The 20,088-nt window shown below is 35.8% G+C and overlaps 2 protein-coding genes across 6 annotated transcripts; one reads left to right on the top strand and one right to left on the bottom strand.

Annotated features, from left to right (window-relative positions):
• The first annotated feature begins 485 nt into the window (after nt 1-485).
• LOC133877333 (pentatricopeptide repeat-containing protein At2g13600-like) lies at nt 486-7,823 on the top strand. Of its 5 annotated transcripts, none has more exons than XM_062315596.1 (5): nt 486-3,409; nt 4,088-4,220; nt 4,310-4,414; nt 5,638-5,687; nt 7,238-7,823. In XM_062315596.1, the coding sequence occupies exon 1, from the start codon at nt 661-663 to the stop codon at nt 3,400-3,402; it is 2,742 nt and encodes a 913-aa protein (XP_062171580.1). In that variant the 5' UTR covers nt 486-660; the 3' UTR covers nt 3,403-3,409; nt 4,088-4,220; nt 4,310-4,414; nt 5,638-5,687; nt 7,238-7,823. The 5 variants fall into 5 exon arrangements, with proteins under 5 accessions (XP_062171580.1, XP_062171579.1, XP_062171582.1 ...); XM_062315595.1 differs by having other exon boundaries at nt 7,156-7,823; XM_062315598.1 differs by lacking the exon at nt 7,238-7,823 and adding an exon at nt 6,372-6,996 and having other exon boundaries at nt 4,098-4,220.
• On the bottom strand, nt 7,795-15,371 carry LOC133877332 (5'-3' exoribonuclease 3-like). Its single transcript, XM_062315593.1, has 23 exons — nt 15,118-15,371; nt 14,701-14,806; nt 14,058-14,134; nt 13,747-13,953; nt 13,436-13,558; nt 13,203-13,265; nt 12,766-12,834; nt 12,470-12,640; nt 12,054-12,131; nt 11,812-11,961; nt 11,608-11,718; nt 11,178-11,279; nt 10,968-11,063; nt 10,732-10,802; nt 10,511-10,639; nt 10,299-10,375; nt 10,173-10,213; nt 9,969-10,043; nt 9,757-9,887; nt 9,170-9,262; nt 9,010-9,082; nt 8,839-8,909; nt 7,795-8,752 (listed from the first exon to the last, which is right to left on the bottom strand). The coding sequence occupies exons 1-23, from the start codon at nt 15,298-15,300 to the stop codon at nt 8,179-8,181; spliced, it is 2,871 nt and encodes a 956-aa protein (XP_062171577.1). The 5' UTR covers nt 15,301-15,371; the 3' UTR covers nt 7,795-8,178.
• Between the last annotated feature and the right edge of the window lie 4,717 nt (nt 15,372-20,088).

The following is a 20,088-nucleotide window of genomic DNA, read 5'->3' as shown; positions in this document are numbered from 1 at the left end:
AACACTCATCGGTTCAACTTGATTCTTATGATCCTAAAAAAAAAGAACGCGTTTGAATATAACTTAATCAAATTTTCAAATTCCTCAAAAATATGGAAGAATGATATATACAGTTACATTGGTTCCGCTTGAAAATACCAAAAAAAAAAGTTTCACTTTTATATCACATATATCATAAGCACGTTGTGTTTTGTTGCTTATTTTAATAGGTCGTGTCAGAATTGCCTTTTGACTTAATCTCGGTCCACCAACTCAGATTGTCAGTCCTAATTGCAATCTCAATTGTAGATCGGGGCAATTTTACAAAAATTAAAGCATTCGGAAAAATATTACAAATAATGTGGTAGTTAGATAAGATAAATGTAATTTATATATATAAAAAAAAAAAGATAAAATAAATGTAGTTTTCCCCCCAAAAAAAAAAAGAAAAAAGAAAAAAGAAAAAAAAGGAATATCCTATGATATTATAGAAGAAAGAGAAATGATCTTCAACTCAGCGCCTCAGCGGAGATGAAATAGAAATTGAATTTTGATGGTGGAGAAAAAAGAAAAAATGAAAGTGACGTCGGTACTCTTCAGTTTGGTCTTTGTATTCACATTCTTTCCCTCGCAGAAAACAGCCAAAAACCATCTGAAAGCAGTGAAGCTTACACAAATCAAATGGGATCTCAAAGGTACAAGAACGCTCTTCAGCTCCCGCAACTCTTGCGCCTGCTCGTGCGCCATGTCTCAACCCAACAACAAATCCTCTCCACAAAACTCGTTATCTACTACGACCCCTCAGCGCAACTGTCTTACATGGAAATATCTCAGAAATTCTACGAAGCTATGAAAGCCTGCGCGTCCCTCAAGTCCACACCCATTGCCCAAAAACTCCATGCCAAGCTCATATCCACCGGACTGGATTCCTCCATTTTCCTCCAGAACCATCTCTTGCACTTGTACTTCAATTGCAATTTGATCGATGACGCTTCCCGGGTTTTTACCAATATTGAGCATCGTAATGTTTATAGTTGGAATACGATGATAAGTGGGTTGGTTGGGTCGGGTCGAATGGGTGAAGCAGAGAAGATGTTCGAGGAAATGCCTGAAAGAGATTCTGTTTCTTGGACTTCGATGATGTCGGGCTATTTCCATAATGGGCAAGCGAAAAATACTGTAAATATGTTTTCTTGGATGATACGGGATGGTAACTGTGTTGATGACTCATTTTCCTTTACTTGTGCAATGAAGGCTTGTGGTAGTCTCGGCTACATCAAGTTGGCTCTTCAATTGCACGGTCTTGTGGAGAAGTTTGATTTTGGAAGCAACATGTATATGGCTATTCAGAATTCGATAATGGATATGTATATTAAGTCTGGAAATGTGAGTCATGCAGAGAGAGTGTTTTTAAGAATCCCAGACCCGAGCTTGTTTTGTTGGAACAGTATGATCTATGGTTATTCTAAACTGTATGGGGTAGAAAGAGCTCTTGATTTGTTCAACCAAATGCCTGAACGTGACTGCGTGTCTTGGAACACAATGATTTCAATCTTATCTCAACATGGCTTTGGGGTTCAGAGCCTTAGTATGTTTGTTGAGATGTGGAATCAAGGTATTAGACCGAATTCCATGACATATGCCACTGTCCTAAGCGCATGCACTAGTATATATGATCTGGAATGGGGTGCCCATTTGCATACTCGGATTGTTCGCATGGAACCAGCTGTTGATGTTTCTGTGGGTGGTGGTCTGGTTGATATGTATGCAAAATGTGGATGCTTAGAATTTGCTAGGTGGGTATTCGAGAGCTTAATGGAACAAAATGCAGTCTCGTGGACTTCTTTAATCAGTGGATATGCACAGTTTGGGCTTGAAGAAGAAGCTTTGATACTGTTTAATCAAATGAGGGAGGCTCCTGTTGCCTTGGATGACTTTACTCTTGCAACGGTTCTTGGGGTTTGTTCTGGTCAGAAGTATGTTTCTATTGGGGAGCAGCTGCATGGATATACAATCAAGAGTGGAATGGATTACTCTGTTGCCGTAGGGAATGCTGTTGTTACAATGTATGCCAAGTGTGGAAATGCTCAGAAAGCAAACCATGCGTTTGAATTAATGCCAATTAGAGATATAATATCATGGACAGCGATGATCAGCACATTCTCTCAGATTGGTGATATTGAAAAAGCTCATAAATATTTTGATAAAATGCCAGAGCGGAATGTCATAACTTGGAATTCAATGTTAGGCACATATACACAACATGGCTTTTGGGAAGACGGTCTCAAGTTGTATACTATAATGCAAAGGCAAGGGGTTAAGCCTGATTGGATCACATTTGCTATTTCAATTAGTGCCTGTGCTGATTTAGCAATATTAAAACTTGGTATCCAAATTGTAACTCAAGCTGAAAAATTAGGGTTTGGTTCTAATGTTTCAGTTGCAAATAGTGTTGTTACTATGTATTCCAGATCTGGACGAATTGAAGAAGCACAAAAAGTTTTTGACCTGATACATGAGAAAGATTTGATTTCGTGGAATGCAATTATGGCAGGATATGCTCAAAATGGTCTAGGTAGGAAAGTAATAGACATTTTTGAGAACATGCTGAAGATGAAGTACTCACCTGATCATATAAGCTACGTATCTGTTCTATCGGGTTGTAGCCATTCGGGGCTTGTAACAGAAGGAAAGCATTACTTTTATTCCATGACTAAAGATTTTGGCATCTCTCCAACATCTGAGCATTTTGCTTGTATGGTGGATCTGCTTGGTCGGGCTGGATTACTAGAGGAGGCCAACAAATTGATTAATGAGATGCCTTTTAAGCCAAATATTGCTATTTGGGGGGCTCTGCTAGGTGCTTGTCGGACCCATCGTGACTCAGAATTAGCAGAATTTGCAGTGAGGAATTTGCTTGAGTTAGAGGTGGAAGACTCTGGTAGTTACATCCTTCTAGCAAATATGTATTTAGATTCTGGAAAATTGGAAGGTGTTGCAGATGTGAGAAAACTGATGAGAGAGAAAGGAATCCATAAGATTCCTGGTTGTAGCTGGATAGAGGTTGAAAACAGGGTACATGTGTTCACTGTAGATGACACTAATCACCCGCAAATCAAGGACATTTACAGAATGTTGGAGGAGATCATGAAGAAGATAGAAGATACAGGAAGCTACATTAATGCATTTAGCTCTCTTCGTTGTCAGGGTTACCACAGTGAGAAGCTTGCTGTGGCTTTTGGCTTGATTAGCCTGCCTAATTGGATGCCTATCCAAGTAATGAAGAATCTTCGAGTTTGCAATGATTGTCACTTGATAATAAAGCTGATTTCTCGTGTTACCTCAAGGGAACTTATAGTGCGAGATGGATACCGATTTCATCATTTCAAGAATGGATTTTGCTCTTGTGGAGATTACTGGTAATCTGGAGGTACGGAATTTTTGTATCTATTACTATCATGGATATAGATTTACTTTTTTTTTTTTTAAAAAAAAAAAAAAAAATTGTACTAAAAGAATATGTGTATAGCGAAATCAATTAATTTTGAGTTGGATATATTGTTTTTGTAGTATTATTTCCTTTATTCATTTATATGATCCTCGATGGTTATCTTAGTACTTATGAAACTCCATCCAAATCAAAGTAATGGAAACTGAGGAACTATATTTGCTAGTATGAAAATGCTGAGATGAAGTTACTTACAGCAGCACAAGCAATCCTCTTTCTGCACTTTCTACATCTTGTTTCCTTTTTATGTTCCCCCGCCTAGAAGCTGGACTGAAATAAATTGCAATAATTAATTTATTCTAGATATCTGAAGCAAACTGGAAAGACCCTTTTGCTTAGCAAACTTTATATATGTATTTTTTTATTGGTTTGAGCAACGTGTTGGCGGTTACTCATAAGTAGATGCCCCATAATAGATCTTGCCCCTCGAATTCCGTAAGTTAGTTAGAAGGGTAATTTTTTCAATCACTTATTTTAATAAGGCGCTTATGCTTAAGAGTTGGTTTGGTAAGTTAAAAGTAGAACATTGTTCCTGATTTTTACATCTGCTTGATTTTCTCTCTGTTTTGTTTTGTAAAAAAAAAAAAAAAATTGATTTAGGGAAATTCAGGGAAGAAGCAACCAATAAGCTCTCTAGCCCTCAAGCTCTGCTCTCCATACGCTTCTTGGTTTTCATCATGATGTTCGTGAAAGAAATGTCTGTCCAGGTGGAAAGAACACAACTCTGAAGAATGTAAGTTAACCCTAAAAGAAGTAGTTCTTCTTTTTGTTTGATTTCTTTGTAAGATATTTGGTTTATGCATCTTATTTTCCTGTTTCAAGATTGAGGTGTAGCATAAGAAAGCCCTGGAAGAGGATCCTGAGTTTATGATTAAATGAAAGGGAAAGCTCTTCATCCTCTGAGCACAAGATCATGAAGAGAGAAAGGTATCTTGATCCTTTGTTTTTTACATGCATTTAAAAGAAGCACACTTAGATGGCTCCTGAGAGCACTTAAGGAAAATATTTGCTCATTAATCAAATGGCTAATCTTAAAACAGTTGTCAATTGGAGGTTATCAAGAAAGTAAAAAACTTTGATTCGAATAATGGTAATATGATGTTTACCGAAGAACATTAAATTAAGGATAAATTACACTTTATCTTCCTAAACTACCACCCCAGTTGCAATTACACCCCCAAACAACTCAGTGCAATTCGCCCCTACAAACTACCATTTTGGTAAGAGTGGGTCCCAGGGTTTGTTTGGGGCGTCAACTTTGGATGGAATATGTCAACACGTGCAAGTCATGTAACACCGAGCCCTATGAAATGATACAAATGTCCCCGGTTTGATAGTAATTGTGTAATGGAGCTGTTTGGTAAGTAATTGTGTAATGGAATATTTATTTGAACAGTAGTAAGAAGTGATTGATGTGATGTAAAAAGTATAAAAAAGTGATTGAATAATAATAAAAAATTATTGATGTGATGTAAAAAGTATAAAAAAGTTAGAATGTTTTTGATTTGATTTTTTTGGGAGAAGAGAAATGGGAATTCAAAATTTTACATTAGGTTGCCAAACAGCTCCACGTGTAAATTTTATAAATCCATTGACCATCCTAAACGTTTAAATTTTTTATTGCTTGCCGAAATTATCCCCATGTATCGGATGGGAAATGACTAAAACGCCCTGCATTATTGTTTAGGTTTTCAAGTCAACATTTTTTTAGCACTGTTAATGAAGGGCCGCGTGAAATGACCAAAAGGTCCCCGTCGATTCACATAAAAGGACGTATGTAGCCTTAAATTTGTCTTGATGGACTAAAATGCCCGTGACTCTGCACCAAAAATTATAGTAAAACAGTGTCTTTTCACTTTCTTCATCCTTCATTGAACCACAGTCTTCATCCTTCCTTGGTCTGAAACTCTTAGTCTTGGTTGAGCTACTTCACATCTCGATTGTCGAAGCTCCATTGTTGTTTTCCACTTTCGTTTCGAGTATCCTCATCTCAGATCCTTTTCTCAAGAGTATTGCATGGATTTTCGAAGGGATAGGTGTTTCTTTTTTTTTAAAAAAAATGTTGTTTGCGTACTCAACAATAAAAAACTCATCGATTAGTGCATCTTTAGCTATATTGTTGACCTTTTTTTGTGGCTTTGTTTTGGAAGGTTTGTGTTGACGGAGCCAGTTATATAAAGGGACCAGAGTTGTTGACGAGGTTTGATGTTCTTTTCCTATGGTTGACTGTTTACTCTGATTGTTCTTTGTCTGGTTTTATTTCTTTGATGCTAGTGGTCCGGTTTTTGGGAGCGAAAAAGGTAGATGAGCAACCTTTGTGTGTTTGTCAAATGGGTGAAAAAGAAATTGTACTTTATTGAGTGCGCTACATGTGTTTGGTTGTCCGACCTTTGACAAGCCAAACACACACTGGTAGTGGTCCCCAATTGTGTGTCTGATAGTGCAACTCACCCGACACTTATCAATTTTTTATTCCAAGTGCTTTGTTTGATGATTTTGAAATGGCGTCTTGGTCATGTGGGTGTGTTTTTTCAAAAAGCAAATTGTCTGATTGTGTTTTTACATGTTACTAGTTCTGAAAATTACGTGTATGGTCTGATACTGTTTGCATTTGTTCATGCATTAGGGTTTACATGCATAATGATAGTGTTTAAGGTTAACTTTGGGGGAAGGTTTAGGAGGATCCCTGAAACCATGTATATAGCTGGGGATAAAAGGGTGCATAATGAGCCATGTGACATGGATCAGTTATCATATTTTTGAGATGGAACATATTCTAGAGAATTACAGGTACAAGCCTGGGGATTTGATGTACTATAGACAGCCTGTGAAAAATCTTGATGAGAGGCTAGTTTTAATATCATCTGATATGGATGTCCTTCAGATGCTAGATGAGCACATTGGCCATAACGTGGTAGAAGTCTACTTGTGACCTCAGGAACAAGACCTCAGTGACCTCCATGGTGCTACTCACTACCAATCCCAAATAATAGCTTCCTTTCGGCTTGGGAGATATGCAAAATTCCGGTGCATGGTATACATCGGTACTCCAGTACATTTCTCCCTCTGAGTCAGAATAAATATGTTTTCGAACCCTTTCTTTAAAATTAAAAGTACATGTTGATTATACATGTACTAGTTCTAATTGTTCTGATTGTACATATTGATTATTTTGGACTAAGAGAACTTTTTGGTGGAATAGTCACATTGTGTATAATATCTTCACAATAGTTACATACAAGTCTATATAACAAAGAAAAGCGGGATGCCCATGGCGTGGACATGTGGGATGAACTAAATCTTCATTGAATCTTATTTTTCCATTAGAAGGGGCTTGTACATATTCTGCAGTACCCTCAGTGAATACTATGCCGTTATGAAACCAGTCAAACCATGCGCAAGGAAGGTTGAACTCTTTTTCTTTCCCGCTAGCCAATGAGAATAAGAGGATAGGATCTTCTTTGAGCTTTATTTTATTAATATCCCATTTCCTTGGATTATTTAAGGGATGCATCTATCAAAAATTCAGTGTGAAATTTGAATGAGATAAATTGTTTCAAATTCACATTAATAATTTCAATTATTAATTGAGATTACACAAAATCGGAGCTCGAAAGGGATATAGATTAAAAGTATTATAACAAGGTTACTATGTTAATTTTTTGCAGGATTCAGGCAACTGGCTAGTATTAGACTCAATTTTTCAAATGAATGATTTGAAGACCTATTGATTCTAACAACTGATTGCAGAGTTGATCATTTGGACGTTTCAATTCGAATATGTGGATCTCAGACCTATGATTTTCCTCTTCCTCACGTCGATGTTCTAGTGGACAACACCCTTGCACAAGGTTCATCCACGGAGGGTGAGTCAGAGCCTAATATTAGACCGATAGTCGTAGTCGATGGATTAGCTAGAAGGAAATGGAAATTGAGAGGTGTACTTCCCTCTGTTAGTGAGGAGTCCAATGGTGACAGTGAGGGCCTTAGGTGTGATCCAAAAACATCTTTAATTGTAGTAGTAGTGACGATGATGTGTTTGATGATCAAGGGCCACTTTATGGTTATACTCCACAGAAAGGGTCGTGGAATTACCTTTAGGGTGATGGTGAGGGTGATGGGCAAGGTGATAGTGATGGTGAGGTGGACGGTGGAAGTGGGGATAATGGTGAGGGTGAATGCAACAGGGACACCGAAAGAAGTGATGTATTGTTTTGAAATACTTCAGTTTCTTCATTCTCAGAGTTGGCCAAAACCCATCAGCTGTGATCAAAGCAATTTCCTTAGCTACAACATAGGAAGCAAAGTCGAAAATGCCAAGACGTGCTCTATTAAGGCATGGTTAATTGGTAAAGCAGTAACTGCCTTGTACTAAGGCAGTTCCTCTGTGTCCAATGAGCTTGAAAGTAAATTACAGTAAAAAGAGCAAACATTTTGGTGCTAACCGCTAAGAACTTACTTTCAGCCAAAAAGAAATAAGCATCCGACGATCACGTCACCAATCATTTTACATGCATGAAGGGCCTTTCCAGAAATGAGATCAGTTACAAATGTAGCAACTTAAGACATGTCATAGCACATGAGTCTCAGTCAAAGAAACTTGAAATCAGAAAAGGTATATGTTTCAAAGCACTTGATTAGCACATGTAATGACCCCCGCATCGTTGGAAGAATGTCAGAAAAATGTACATTCAGTGGCTGCCCCTTTCCTCTACAGAAGAATGTTGGCTTCTGCCACAGCCCTGCACAGAGCTGGTAGCAGAACTGTGTTTCAAAGAGGAAGTCGGAGAAACTGTTGCACCGTCCTGTCCCCTCCCTTGATGACTAGGATCCCTGAAATTTAGTCTCTGCTGCAGCACATTGTTTGTGCCAGATGTTTCACCATTTCTAGACGGCCAAATATTGTTGTTCATCGACTGAGCTCCTCCATGAGGCTTGACCTGTTCATTTAGGTCACAACTTGATGTAACAAGACTGCTGTAACACTTTCTAGCATCCCAACTTGACAATGAACTCTTCTGTTCGGAAAAAGAAGAGCTAGGTAATATGACTCTTTCTCTACTCTCAATATGTTTGTTTATATTGGAAGTATCATTCACTTTTCCTCTACCAGCACCCCACCCAACACCAGCACCTTTATATATCACCTCAGAAGATGAATCTGTAGTAAATCTACTCTGATAGCCTTCATGTATCATCTTAGGGGAGATGCTTGAAGCAGAATCCGTGCTACTATATGCTTTTCTACATCTTTCGTACTGCAATCTGCAACTCTCATCCCAATCACCCTATTGCATCAACCAAATATAGGAACAAATTGAACCCTGCAAGCAAGAACTGAGATATCATACCTGTTGGAGGGTTTGCTACCATAGTATTCATGCCAGAGTTTTGTTTCCTTAATATCCTCTTCGGTAATACTCTGCATACATAATATTGTGGTTTTACAGTGAATGGTTTGTCTTTTTTTTTTGGTAGAAATCAAAAGAACATATTTGTATAAATTTTTTTTTTTTAAGTACCTTAATTGGAAGGGTAACACCATCAACCAAGCTGGGAATATGTACATCATCACGCATCTCAAAAGACACACATCTGCAACATCAATGTAAGTGATATCAGAGGATACATGAAAATGGAAAACAAGACTGGAAAAATGTGTTTTTAATGTTGTTTCCTTACAAGACATAGTTCTCTTCAATGCTGTTATGGACTTCCCTGTGAACTATTTCAGTATCCTCGTTAGGAAGATGAATATGACCGGAAATACCATCACTGACATGTAAAAGAAGAAAAGAAAAGAAAAAGTTAATTGATCAGTTTATTCAGCAGGAAATTGATGCAGGAGCATATTCTGAATCAGCAGCTGAGTTTGTCAAATACTGAATTAATGGCATTAAAATATCTTAATAAAGAAGATAATAAAGAAAATCTTCACAAGAATGGAAAGAAACGTGCATAATATTTTAGGATTATTTTAGAATAATATCTTTTAACTATTTTTTTATTTCTTTCTTTATTTCTAAGTATTTTGCTATACTTAGCCTATATAAAGGCACATATTTATTATTTTAGAATTCAGTTTTGGAGTACCAATTAAATTTCAGTCTTTCAGAGTTATTTCTCTGTTCGAATATTTTGGCAAATAGGGTCTTTCTCTTTCATATTTGTTATTTTATCTCTTCTTGAATTCCCTTTTCAATATTTAATTCTTAGCTTCTACTACTATCCTTCGCTGTCGGAACAAGCTAGCACAAGAATCCACCCACCTCATACTGGTATCGATCTCAACCACTTCATTTTCATTTGGGGAAAGTGACAAAATTTGCGATGCCAACTTGTGTGTGTTACTCACATATAACTGATCAACATTGTTTCTGTTCCTCAATGCTTCATCCTCCTATTAAATAAAGTTAGAAAAACACTTTGAATCTCTATATAACATAAAGTTTGAAAAATTAAGAAGGATAAAGTGTAATACCAGTAGACCACTCTCTAATTCTTTGGTTTCAGATAGAAGGCGTTCTTCCTCTACAAATGGGAGCTTGGAGATACCCTTAATGAGAAACAAAAAATAGAACATATATATATCATCACTTCACCATATATATGGATTATGGAATGTGTAAAATCAAGTAGTTGCAGGTGTCTTTTTAAGACATTATAAACAAAAATATAAGTAGACCTGCCACCGAAAACGTTTTCCGTCCAGATCGATATCATAATCTAAGCATAAAAGAAAGATCAGTGTCAGCTTTTTATATCAAATTCATTGGTTTTAAACCCTAAACTCTAAAAAATCAGAGTTTACCAGTAGGATAAAAATCAATAAGTTTGAACTCCGCATCTGTCATCAGAGCCTGATAAACTTTGGGAAGCACATGAGCACTACACACACACACACACACACACATATATATATATATATAGGAGCACATTAATTCAATTCATTTAATTTACCTATATATTTATGATAAATTAATACAGCACAAACGACATACAACATGCATGAAAGTCTGATACCTCTTTAGGGGTAGTACAGCCAATAGGTAATCAAATGGTTTTAATGGGGAACCCTTTTGGAACTCTACTCTGACCTGAGCAAGGCCCTTCAAATCTGACGCAAATGGTGAATAGTGGTATGGGTAAAACCTGTAGCATAATTCATTACATTATTAACAAGCATTGTAATTGGGGGGGGGGGGGGGGGGGGGGGGGACTTCATTTTATACAGCTTGTCTTACCATGACCATGATGGGACTCCTGAAAAATAATACAGAAGAACCCACAATAGTCCTTCACTGTACTTCTTTACCTTCAAGAAATCAAGCAGTAGAAGTTACAACTTTATGAGCACAATTTTCAGCTTACACTCCTTTCAAAAAAAAAAAAAAAAAAAAAAAAAAAAAATCAGCTTATACTTAAATCACTAATACACAATCAGTTTAAAATTAAGTAAGGGTTTTTAACAAAAGCTCACAATTTCTTTTCTTAGGCTTTCAATATCCCTCCAGGTTTTTGCAGAAAATTTCTCTTTGTAGTATCTTTCTTTCCAGCCAGCAGTCCCCAATCTCACCTGTGTATGGGATTAACTTAAACCATTAGGCATTTCTAAGAGCAGACATGTATAAGTCTTCTAAAGAGAACTCTCTAGGAACAAGAAAAAATTTTAGAAGACAGTGATTCATACTTTGTCTACCCAATGACCACTCTTAAATAGGTCACTGTGGCTAGAGTTCTCGCGAAGATTATAATTGGACTTTTCTATCAACTCTTTTCTATCTTTATCAATCTGCAACACCAAGAATGAAAGTAAGAAACTAATGTAAACCAAAAGGTAACCCATAATGGAGAACCAAAAGTATTTTTTCAGTACATATAAACAAATGGGACGTCTTTTTTTAAAGAAGATATATATACATGATTCAGAGAAAAATATAAGAAACTACCAGTAACATTTGAACGAGTCCTAGTTTCATTTAAGACGCAAAATATCAGATCCCAACTTTGGGTACTCTTCAAAAAAGAAACTGCCATTATTCAATTCAAAAGCAGAAGAATAAGTAAAACCAAATCAGAACTACGGAGTTTCTTTTTCTATTTTGAAAATCATGACTTACTTCAGAAAAATCGACACTCTTATTCCCACTTGATACTGTACTACTTTCTGCTGAATCTTTGGAAGTAGGAGCTTTCTCACCGGATAATGCATGACCTTCATTTTCATCTTGCTGGAAAAGGCATTGGTTTTGGAGTAGAATGCATGATCCGTTAGTGATGATAGAAATTTAATTGAAAAAAAATTAAAAAAAAAAATGACTCACTTTATCTGAATAATTGCAAAGTTGTCTAAGTTTATGCTCGCGAATTTCTGTTCTTTTCTTGAAAATTTTCTCTTCATTTGAGCCAACCAAAAGAATGAACTTCTCGACTCTGGATAGGTTTATACGTCCTTTTCTTTTATCTTCAGAAAGCTTTTGTACATGGAAATGGGAAAAGATTTAAGGTTAACAATTGCAACCAGAAATTGAAAGAAGCTACAATTAATATGAGAGTTACATGTTACCCTGCTCATGTCGACTAGATAGCCACCAAGGTTCTTGAACTCCTCCTTGTAAACAGTCATCAATAGAACAATAGCACCCTATAATTAAGGATTGTTACAAATAATCTCACCATTAAATTTAGTAATCCAAAATATGTCTATACTATATATAATATAAAACAGAATTGCAAAACCAAATTAAATAAAGGCCCATGTATCACTCAAATTAGCTCTTCTTCTAAGACATCTATATTTTACTTCTTTTATATAATCCTTTACTTCATGCATAGCATCAATGAGTAATGACATTAATAATATAATTAATTTTCATATCACAATTATCAATTTGCTCTATTTGTCTTCACTTCAAAACTAGTTGTCCCCATGAATCTCAAGGGGTGTCTGCTGGTGCATGCAAATTAAAAAGGCTACTAGACCTCATGAACTTCTAATGAAGGCATGCGGGGTAGGAAATCATTGCCCACAAAAAAGCACAAGAAAATGAAGTCATCAACTATCCGCTCAAGATCTATCTTCAGATTGAGTGGAGGTTCAGAGATTTTCATGTCAAGCTCCAAATATTCCCGCAGAATCCATACATGTACAAACTGCAAACGGAACAGATAGAAACAAAAATGCATGTATTAAGGGGATATATATATATATATATATATATATATATAAAAGCTTTCAGCTAAAGTCACGGATGGTAAGGTGAATCATGCATATATACCTCATAAGGCTTTTTAAACCATGCCCTTTGCCTTTGCTGCACTGAACTTTCATCGATTTGTGGAGGCTCCTGTAATATTCCAGATAGGAAGAAGTGAATATTAAGAATACATGCATAATGATACCATAATTACCACTCTCTAACTCGACCCCTTCTGGTGCGCTTGATGTCACCAATGGCATCATGTACGGTTCCTTGAAACTAATCCTTCATTTGGTCACAAAACAAAGTAGCAAACTTGGCATGGGGACATGACCGAATATGTCACAAAATTAAAGTTTGATACATGTTACAATAATTGCAAATACAGGCCAAACATGCTCATATAGATGAGAAGGCCTCAAGTTTGTAACATCTCAATCTTGTAACCCATGCATACGACATATATATCATTAAGGGATAGTATATTTGAATTTACAACAATTAGTCAAATTTACCTCTCTCAAAATGGAAAAATGAACTTCATGTGTTGCTAAAGCAAGCATTATCAGATCAGCGTCCTGCATGCAATATCATATGATAAATACCATTCATTTAACCTCGAAATTAAGTGATGAAAAGAAAAGCGCAGGGTACAAGAGGTGATCAGAAGCCAGCAGAGTTCTTATATATATATTTCTCAATGACAATATATACAAACAACAGAAGCAAGCAGAGTTCGATCTTATACCAGACCATAGACGCAGTGCCTCGTATTTGGATTATATCCAGTACTACAGTTTCGTTGTTGGCGAATAAAAGACATTATCTTATGTTCGCCCTCACCAGGAACATTGGCATCGGAAATAATAACCTATTTCAATGATCAAATAAAGAATCACAGGACAAGAATCATACATTATATGAGTGAGTTCGAAAACAAGTTGCATTTGAGTGTAACATGTGCAGCAGTACTACTCGGAAGTATGTTTCTAGTATCTTCTCTTATATGATGGTTTTAACGACGTTAATTCTCAAAAGGCAGGCAGATATAGACCATACCTTGATGTCCCTCCAGCCTGGATCATTGTTTATACATGAAATAACATAGCTTCTGAGGGCCTTTGACAATTTGTACATAAATTCTGTGCCTGGAGTGATCATATTGGGATCTGAAACTTCAGATTCGCGTTTATGAAGAAAAACCAGTTTTTCTTCCATTTCAAAGTACTGTCGTATTAGCCTCTCAAAATTGGCTTCCTTAGCTTCCTATATAGTAGACAACATGCAGGAAGACAAAAGAAAAAAACAATCATCTATCAAGCAGGAAGCAGAAATCTATATTCAGACAGACTCAAGATGAGAAAACTCACAGAATTTTCCATGGACTTAGCAGTCCCAAAACGTCCAGCTCGTACTTGATTCATTTTGGCCCATGGAGCAACTCCATCTACGTTTAAGGAAAATTTGATCAGTACGTGAAGTTAAAGGCAAATTAAGCATTTCCTGAGATTCAAACGAAAAAAAATTAAACAGGCACATCTATTTTAACATTTCTCTTCCTCACGTGTAGACACAAACTCCATTTTAATAGGTAAAGCCCAAGAAGTAGAATATTTAATTAAAATAAAAAGTAAATGAAGAAGACATGGCTTAAACTCAGAACCTTTGCTTTGATATTATATTATATATATCACCATTTGTCCTAAAAGCCTAAAGCTTAAACTAATATGAAAAGATAAATTTAATCATTTAATTAATAGTTTAACACTACACAAGTTTAGGCTGTCAACCCAATTCGTCTAGGTAAGAGAGATATATAATAGTTAACAAAATTTTCCAGCCCAAATGGTAAGATATATATCTACAATCAAGCATACATCTTATTGCTAGCCGACATATATAACCAAAAAGAACGATTAATCCCAATATGCCTTATTGCTAATATATTGTCTATATATATATATATATATATATATATTAAAGGAACATGTTGAAGTTGAAGGACGGTCTCACCCATCGCCATATAAAGTAACTTCCGTGGCCTTACGATACAGAAAAGGTTGCCAACGTATTCAAAGATATTATTGAATACATCTTCGAACGTTTTTGGACGGCGAGGCTGATGAACAAAATAAGACAACAAAACAAACAAGTTATTTACTAGAAAGAACAAAAAAAAAAAAAAACAAAAAAAAAAAATCAGAAATAAGGTGCTTCTAAATTAAACATTACAAAAACAATTATGATTAAAAGATTTTAGACTAGCTGAAGTAGTTTTTTGGAACAATCTTTGGGTTTGTAAAATATTGGTCCTCATTTAAAATAAACAAAAATTTAGACCAAGAAAAGGTGCAATTAAATTAAAGATGTGAATATATATATAACCATCAAGTACAATTAATACAGAAAAACCGCCAAAAAAGAACGAACATGATCATCGGGGTGGAAGCAGGGGTGGATAATCCCATTCAAATCGAGGTAGAGATTATCAAACTCTATGCCATTAGGGTTTGGCAAGGAGGTGTTGATGCACTCTCCTTCATCTTCAGTAGCTTTAACCACAACTTTTGGGTACTTGTTTATCAACCACCGATAGAACGACGGCACACCCATCTGAGTTTTCTCTCTCTCTCTCTCGGATTAGTCCATATGGTTCTATTTTCTTCTCTTTGCTTCGAATTATGGCAAAGAGATCGAGCGAGCATCTCCAGCAAATGTAAAATATACCTGACAAAAGTCAATTATTTTTGCTTTTTCTACACAGTCGTAAATTTTGTATTTTCTTTTAAATATTATTTTATTTTATATTCTTATATTCTTATCAACCTCCGACTTTCACCTGCATTTTATGAAAAAAAATCAATGCTCTTTCCGAAGCTCCATCCTGCACATAACCGTTGACCATCGCTGTCCGAGCATAAATTCTCTATTGAGAAATGCTACGCTACCCACCAAGATTCCGCTGCAATCTCACCCGTCTTACGCGTTATTATTATTTTTTTTTCTTTTGGAGTTTTGAATCCTAAAAGGCCAAAACGCATTGGGAGGGGTAATTTTTTTCAGGGAAATGCTGAGGTATTCACTAGCATCCCTCCAAGCCTACGGGACTTTGATTTTTTTTGGCCGTGTTTCGTGTCTCCGGCGTGAGAAATGTGAGATTTTTTTTTGGGTCCTCTGTGTTAGTCGATTATGGGGTTTGGGAAAAAAATTGCTTTCTCTAGTTTTCTTTATGCATTGGCCTATGTTTATGAAAAGTCTGGGTTTTGGTGATGCCCATTTAGTTTTTGTGGTGAAGTTTGTGAATGATTCTTTAGAGTATTCAAAAATCTGTGAAATTTAGGTGAAAATGACGTAATGATTTATTTGTTTTTCCTTGGCCTCTATAAAAAGATTGAGAATTTAAAATGGTGTTAGGACTTCGAGCCTGTACAGAAATTGTATACCCAAATTATCGGCTTTACAACATAAAGAGATGGATTATTAAAACAAAGCATGGCAGGTCATAGCTTTTCTGAATTAAGGGAGCAACATGAGATTGGTCGGATAGCAAGTAGAAAAATTTTCATTTCACCAAACTGTTTTGCTATGGTTGTAGATTTATATTGCTATGAAAATACAAGCAACAAGATTCGTTTCTGCTCTGTTATTGAGGCACGCCATATTGCTAATTGTCTGGTCACATGAAACTAGAAACCATTTATTGGTTATAGAAAAGATTCGAAGTTCATTTTTATCATACTGGAGTGCAGTACCAGATCTTAAATTATTATTAGAAGACTCAAGTTAACTTCAAGCTAGAAATAGTGTAAGGTGGTAAGATTTAGAGATTCGATTATTTAAAATTCGTTATATGTATTAACAAAGTCATACTTGATAAATTGCAGACTGGGTTCTGCCCGAGCTGTTAACCGGAGGTATATTAGTGACTGCGTGCCACTGAAATTCCGCATGCAGGCATCAGCAGGTTTTGTAAGTGCCAGTGCTCTCGGAATGGCTTGTGGTCCTGCTCTAGGTGGTTTTCTTCAAACTAATTTCAGGATCTACGAGCTTACATTCAATGAAGACACTTTGCCCGGCTGGGTTATGGCTGTTGCGTGGCTTATATACTTTGGTTGTGTATCTCATTTAAAGAACCTTCTCATGAGATTGAGGAGAATAGTACTATACCACAGGAATCTAATGCTGGTATGTTCATTTATATGGTGCTACTTTTTGGTTGAGATCTTCCACAATTCAATTCTGTCAATGTTAGATCATTCATAAGCTGTAGATTGAAGCGTTAACACTTTAATGTGACCATAGCTATTCTAATATTTTCTTTTGAAATTATTTTTACATTGTAGAAACTTTAAAAATCAGTTAAATTGCAAAAGAAACAGTCAATCTTAAATCGCTTAGTGATTTACCCGTTGATAATTTTTTGAAGTGTAACAAAAACTGTCACTTTTAACCATAATGTTCTCTCTTAGAAATATTTATTCTTATGGTGTACTTTGGATGGCAGAAGCAGTAGAGAATGATGCACTTGAGAAAGGACTTGAACAACCATTGCTTGTTAGTTCAGAAGACAAGCAACAAGATGAAGATGGTGATCAGCAAGAATGTGATGAAAGTGAAGAAGCTTCTGAGGATTCTCACCAGGCAGCTACTTCAGAATGGAGCTAAAATTCCAGTTGTTCATGAAATAGAATTAGAAGTTGGATAAGTACTTCTGCTTCTATATTAGAATTTGGTCTGCTAATATGATTTACTCAAACAGATAGTTTAGATGAATTATGCGATCAGTTGCAATTGGTTTATGAGTTGACGTGATTTTTTAAATTGGCTTTTTACAGGGAGTTGGATGATGAGTTGCAAAAGTCACTTTATGAATTCTTGAAAGCAAGGGGATGAGTTGCAAGAGTCACAGCATTCAAAGGATAGGACATAGGTTGTATTTTTTGTAATTGACTTCTGTAACTATAATTCAAACTGTAACTTATCTGTTGTAATCTTTTAGCTTAATATATACATTTCAATTGTACATCGTTAATTATTAATAGAAACTATGGTCAGCATACCAGGCTAATTAAGCTACCATTTCCAAATTTTATTCAAATTCTTGTAGTTTAGAGGCAGTAGGCAATATAAATGAGTACACCAAGACTGATTAAAATTTGAGTTTAAAGGGATCAAGGTGTGCCATACTCATGAATAGCTTCAAGGCTTTGTTTAGAATTTAGTATGCGATGGATTTCAACTACCACCAAGGCCATGCTTAGTTGCTTACCCTTTAAGCCACATAAGTTCGTTGGCAATGTCAAGTGAGATGTCATTTTTAGCTTAGAACGAAGGGCTAGCATAAACCTTATGGGAGAGATTTGCTTAATTAGCTTCATGTATATGGTGGTCAAAGAAATTGAGGAACCGTCTTGGCTGACTTAACCAAAATAAAGTATTCATTGAATAAATATATAGATTTACAAATTGTTGTTGTGTCAAATGTATTATAGGCGGTTATAACCGGCGGTTATTGGCTAAAACCGCAACCGCTAACCGCCTAGCGGTTATTTTCATTTTACCAACCGCAACCGCTAACCGCCTTGGCGGAGGCGGTTATTTTTATAACCGCCGGTTAGCGGTTATAACCGGCGGTTTGAAACCGCTTTCGAATTCCGGTTTTGGGCCGGGTTTAGACCGGTTTTGGGTCGGGTTAAAATCAGTTTTGGGCTATTTTTACACCTGTTTTGGGCCAGGTTTACACCTGTTTTGGGCCATTTTTTGTACAGATTTTTTGGGCCTTTTTTTGTGCATATTTTTTGGGCCATTTTTTGTACAGATTTTTCAAGAAAAAAATTTAATACTTTTTGGGCCTTTTGTCCTTTGTTACAAAATTACTAATCCAAACATATTCTAAATCCAAAACCAAACAAATCCAAATAATCAAATACTCAAAGACATTACAAATCCAAAATAACCAAATTCAAAAGCAAAAAATTACAAATCCAAATAACCACATAGGCACATACTCTAAATTCTAAAACCAAACAAATCCAAATAAACAAAACAAATACTCCAAGACATTACAAATCCAAAATAACCACATAGGCACATACTCCAAATTCTAAAACCAAACAAATCCAAATAAACAAATAGTCCAAGACATTACAAATCTAAAATTCAAAAATTACAAATCCACATAGTCACCGTCCAAGGATGCTTCGTTCCTTGATTGAGCGCAATCTACAAAAGAAGAAGCTTTAGTTAATTGAAAAGTAACTAAGTAAGTTTCAAAAATAATAATTATACAAATGAAAAGTTACAACTAATTTACAAACATTTACCTTCTTCATCAAAGCTTTCCACAAATTCCTCCAACTCCCGAATGTTAATTGGAGTATTCCTTATCCAACATTCAAATCCCAGCAAATCCCAGCAAGCCCACACGCTACCTCCCATTCCAACATTCAAATCCCAGCAACTCTAACAGTCAAAAGTAAAACAACCATTAATTTTTCTCTTCTTCTAATTTTTATGAACCACCCTTGATCACTAGAGATTGAATCAAACATGTTAAATGTGAAAGATGGACTTACATCTGCTTAGATTCGATTTCTTAGGTTTACAAATTTTAGTTCACTTACATATTTGTGTGGACTACTCAAACAAATACTAAAATCCACCAAAATTAATTCACAGGTAGATAATGGCCTGTGATTGTTTGTGCAAGAGACAGGCTATCAAATACTGAAACAGTGATGGGCTGGCTATAAGAAACAGAAACAGAAAAAACTAAATAGACAAAAATAGATGCTCGTAACCCAATTGAAAGAAACAGAAAAAACTAAATAGACAAAAATGATAATAATAAAGAGATGAACATCTAGTATAATATGGAAGTCCTGAGACTCTGACCGTCCAAAAACTACTCAACAAACCAGATCTATACGACAGTGATGACACTACCAGAGGAGAGGAAATCCAAAAGGAAAAATAAAAAAAAAAAAAAAAAAAACACAGAATAAAGATATTTGTGCATGAGTCTACAAGGATTTCATTTCACTAGTTCTATATCCATATGCTCAATGGAAAAGAGAAACTCCCAAGCTGATAGACAACAGAGTTAAACAACTAATTATAGCACTGACATTGAAAAATTCAGGCATTCTGATGTCACATTTTGACCATTCAAGATTTAGACTACATAATTTCCTCTATCTTGTCAGATTCCAGTAGAGTTGCTATATACAGTTTTTTTTTTTAATCATTAAATTAAATCTACAAATATATTTATTCACAACAAAAGGAAAAAGGACTATCTAGTATCTACCAAAACTGAGAGAAACTTACAGTGTAGTGGCGGCGGAGACGACCGGAAGCGGAGACGAGCGGCAGCTGAGACGAGCGGCGGCTGAGACGAGA

Source organism: Alnus glutinosa, chromosome 9 (assembly GCF_958979055.1).
Source record: "Alnus glutinosa chromosome 9, dhAlnGlut1.1, whole genome shotgun sequence".
Lineage (NCBI taxonomy): Eukaryota > Viridiplantae > Streptophyta > Magnoliopsida > Fagales > Betulaceae > Alnus > Alnus glutinosa.
This window is presented reverse-complemented; position numbering and strand designations above follow the sequence as displayed.

What these genes read in the sequence shown, in the direction of transcription:
- LOC133877333 (XM_062315596.1), top strand. Translation starts at nt 661, where the DNA reads ATGGGATCTCAAAGGTACAAGAACGCTCTTCAGCTCCCGCAACTCTTG.
- LOC133877332 (XM_062315593.1), bottom strand. Translation starts at nt 15,300, where the DNA reads ATGGGTGTGCCGTCGTTCTATCGGTGGTTGATAAACAAGTACCCAAAA. An exon ending in CTAAGTCCATGGAAAATTCT is followed by an intron (nt 13,954 to 14,057) that starts GTGAGTTTTCTC and finishes TCTACTATATAG; the next exon opens with GAAGCTAAGGAAGCCAATTT. An exon ending in ATCTAGTCGACATGAGCAGG is followed by an intron (nt 11,962 to 12,053) that starts GTAACATGTAAC and finishes CATGTACAAAAG; the next exon opens with CTTTCTGAAGATAAAAGAAA.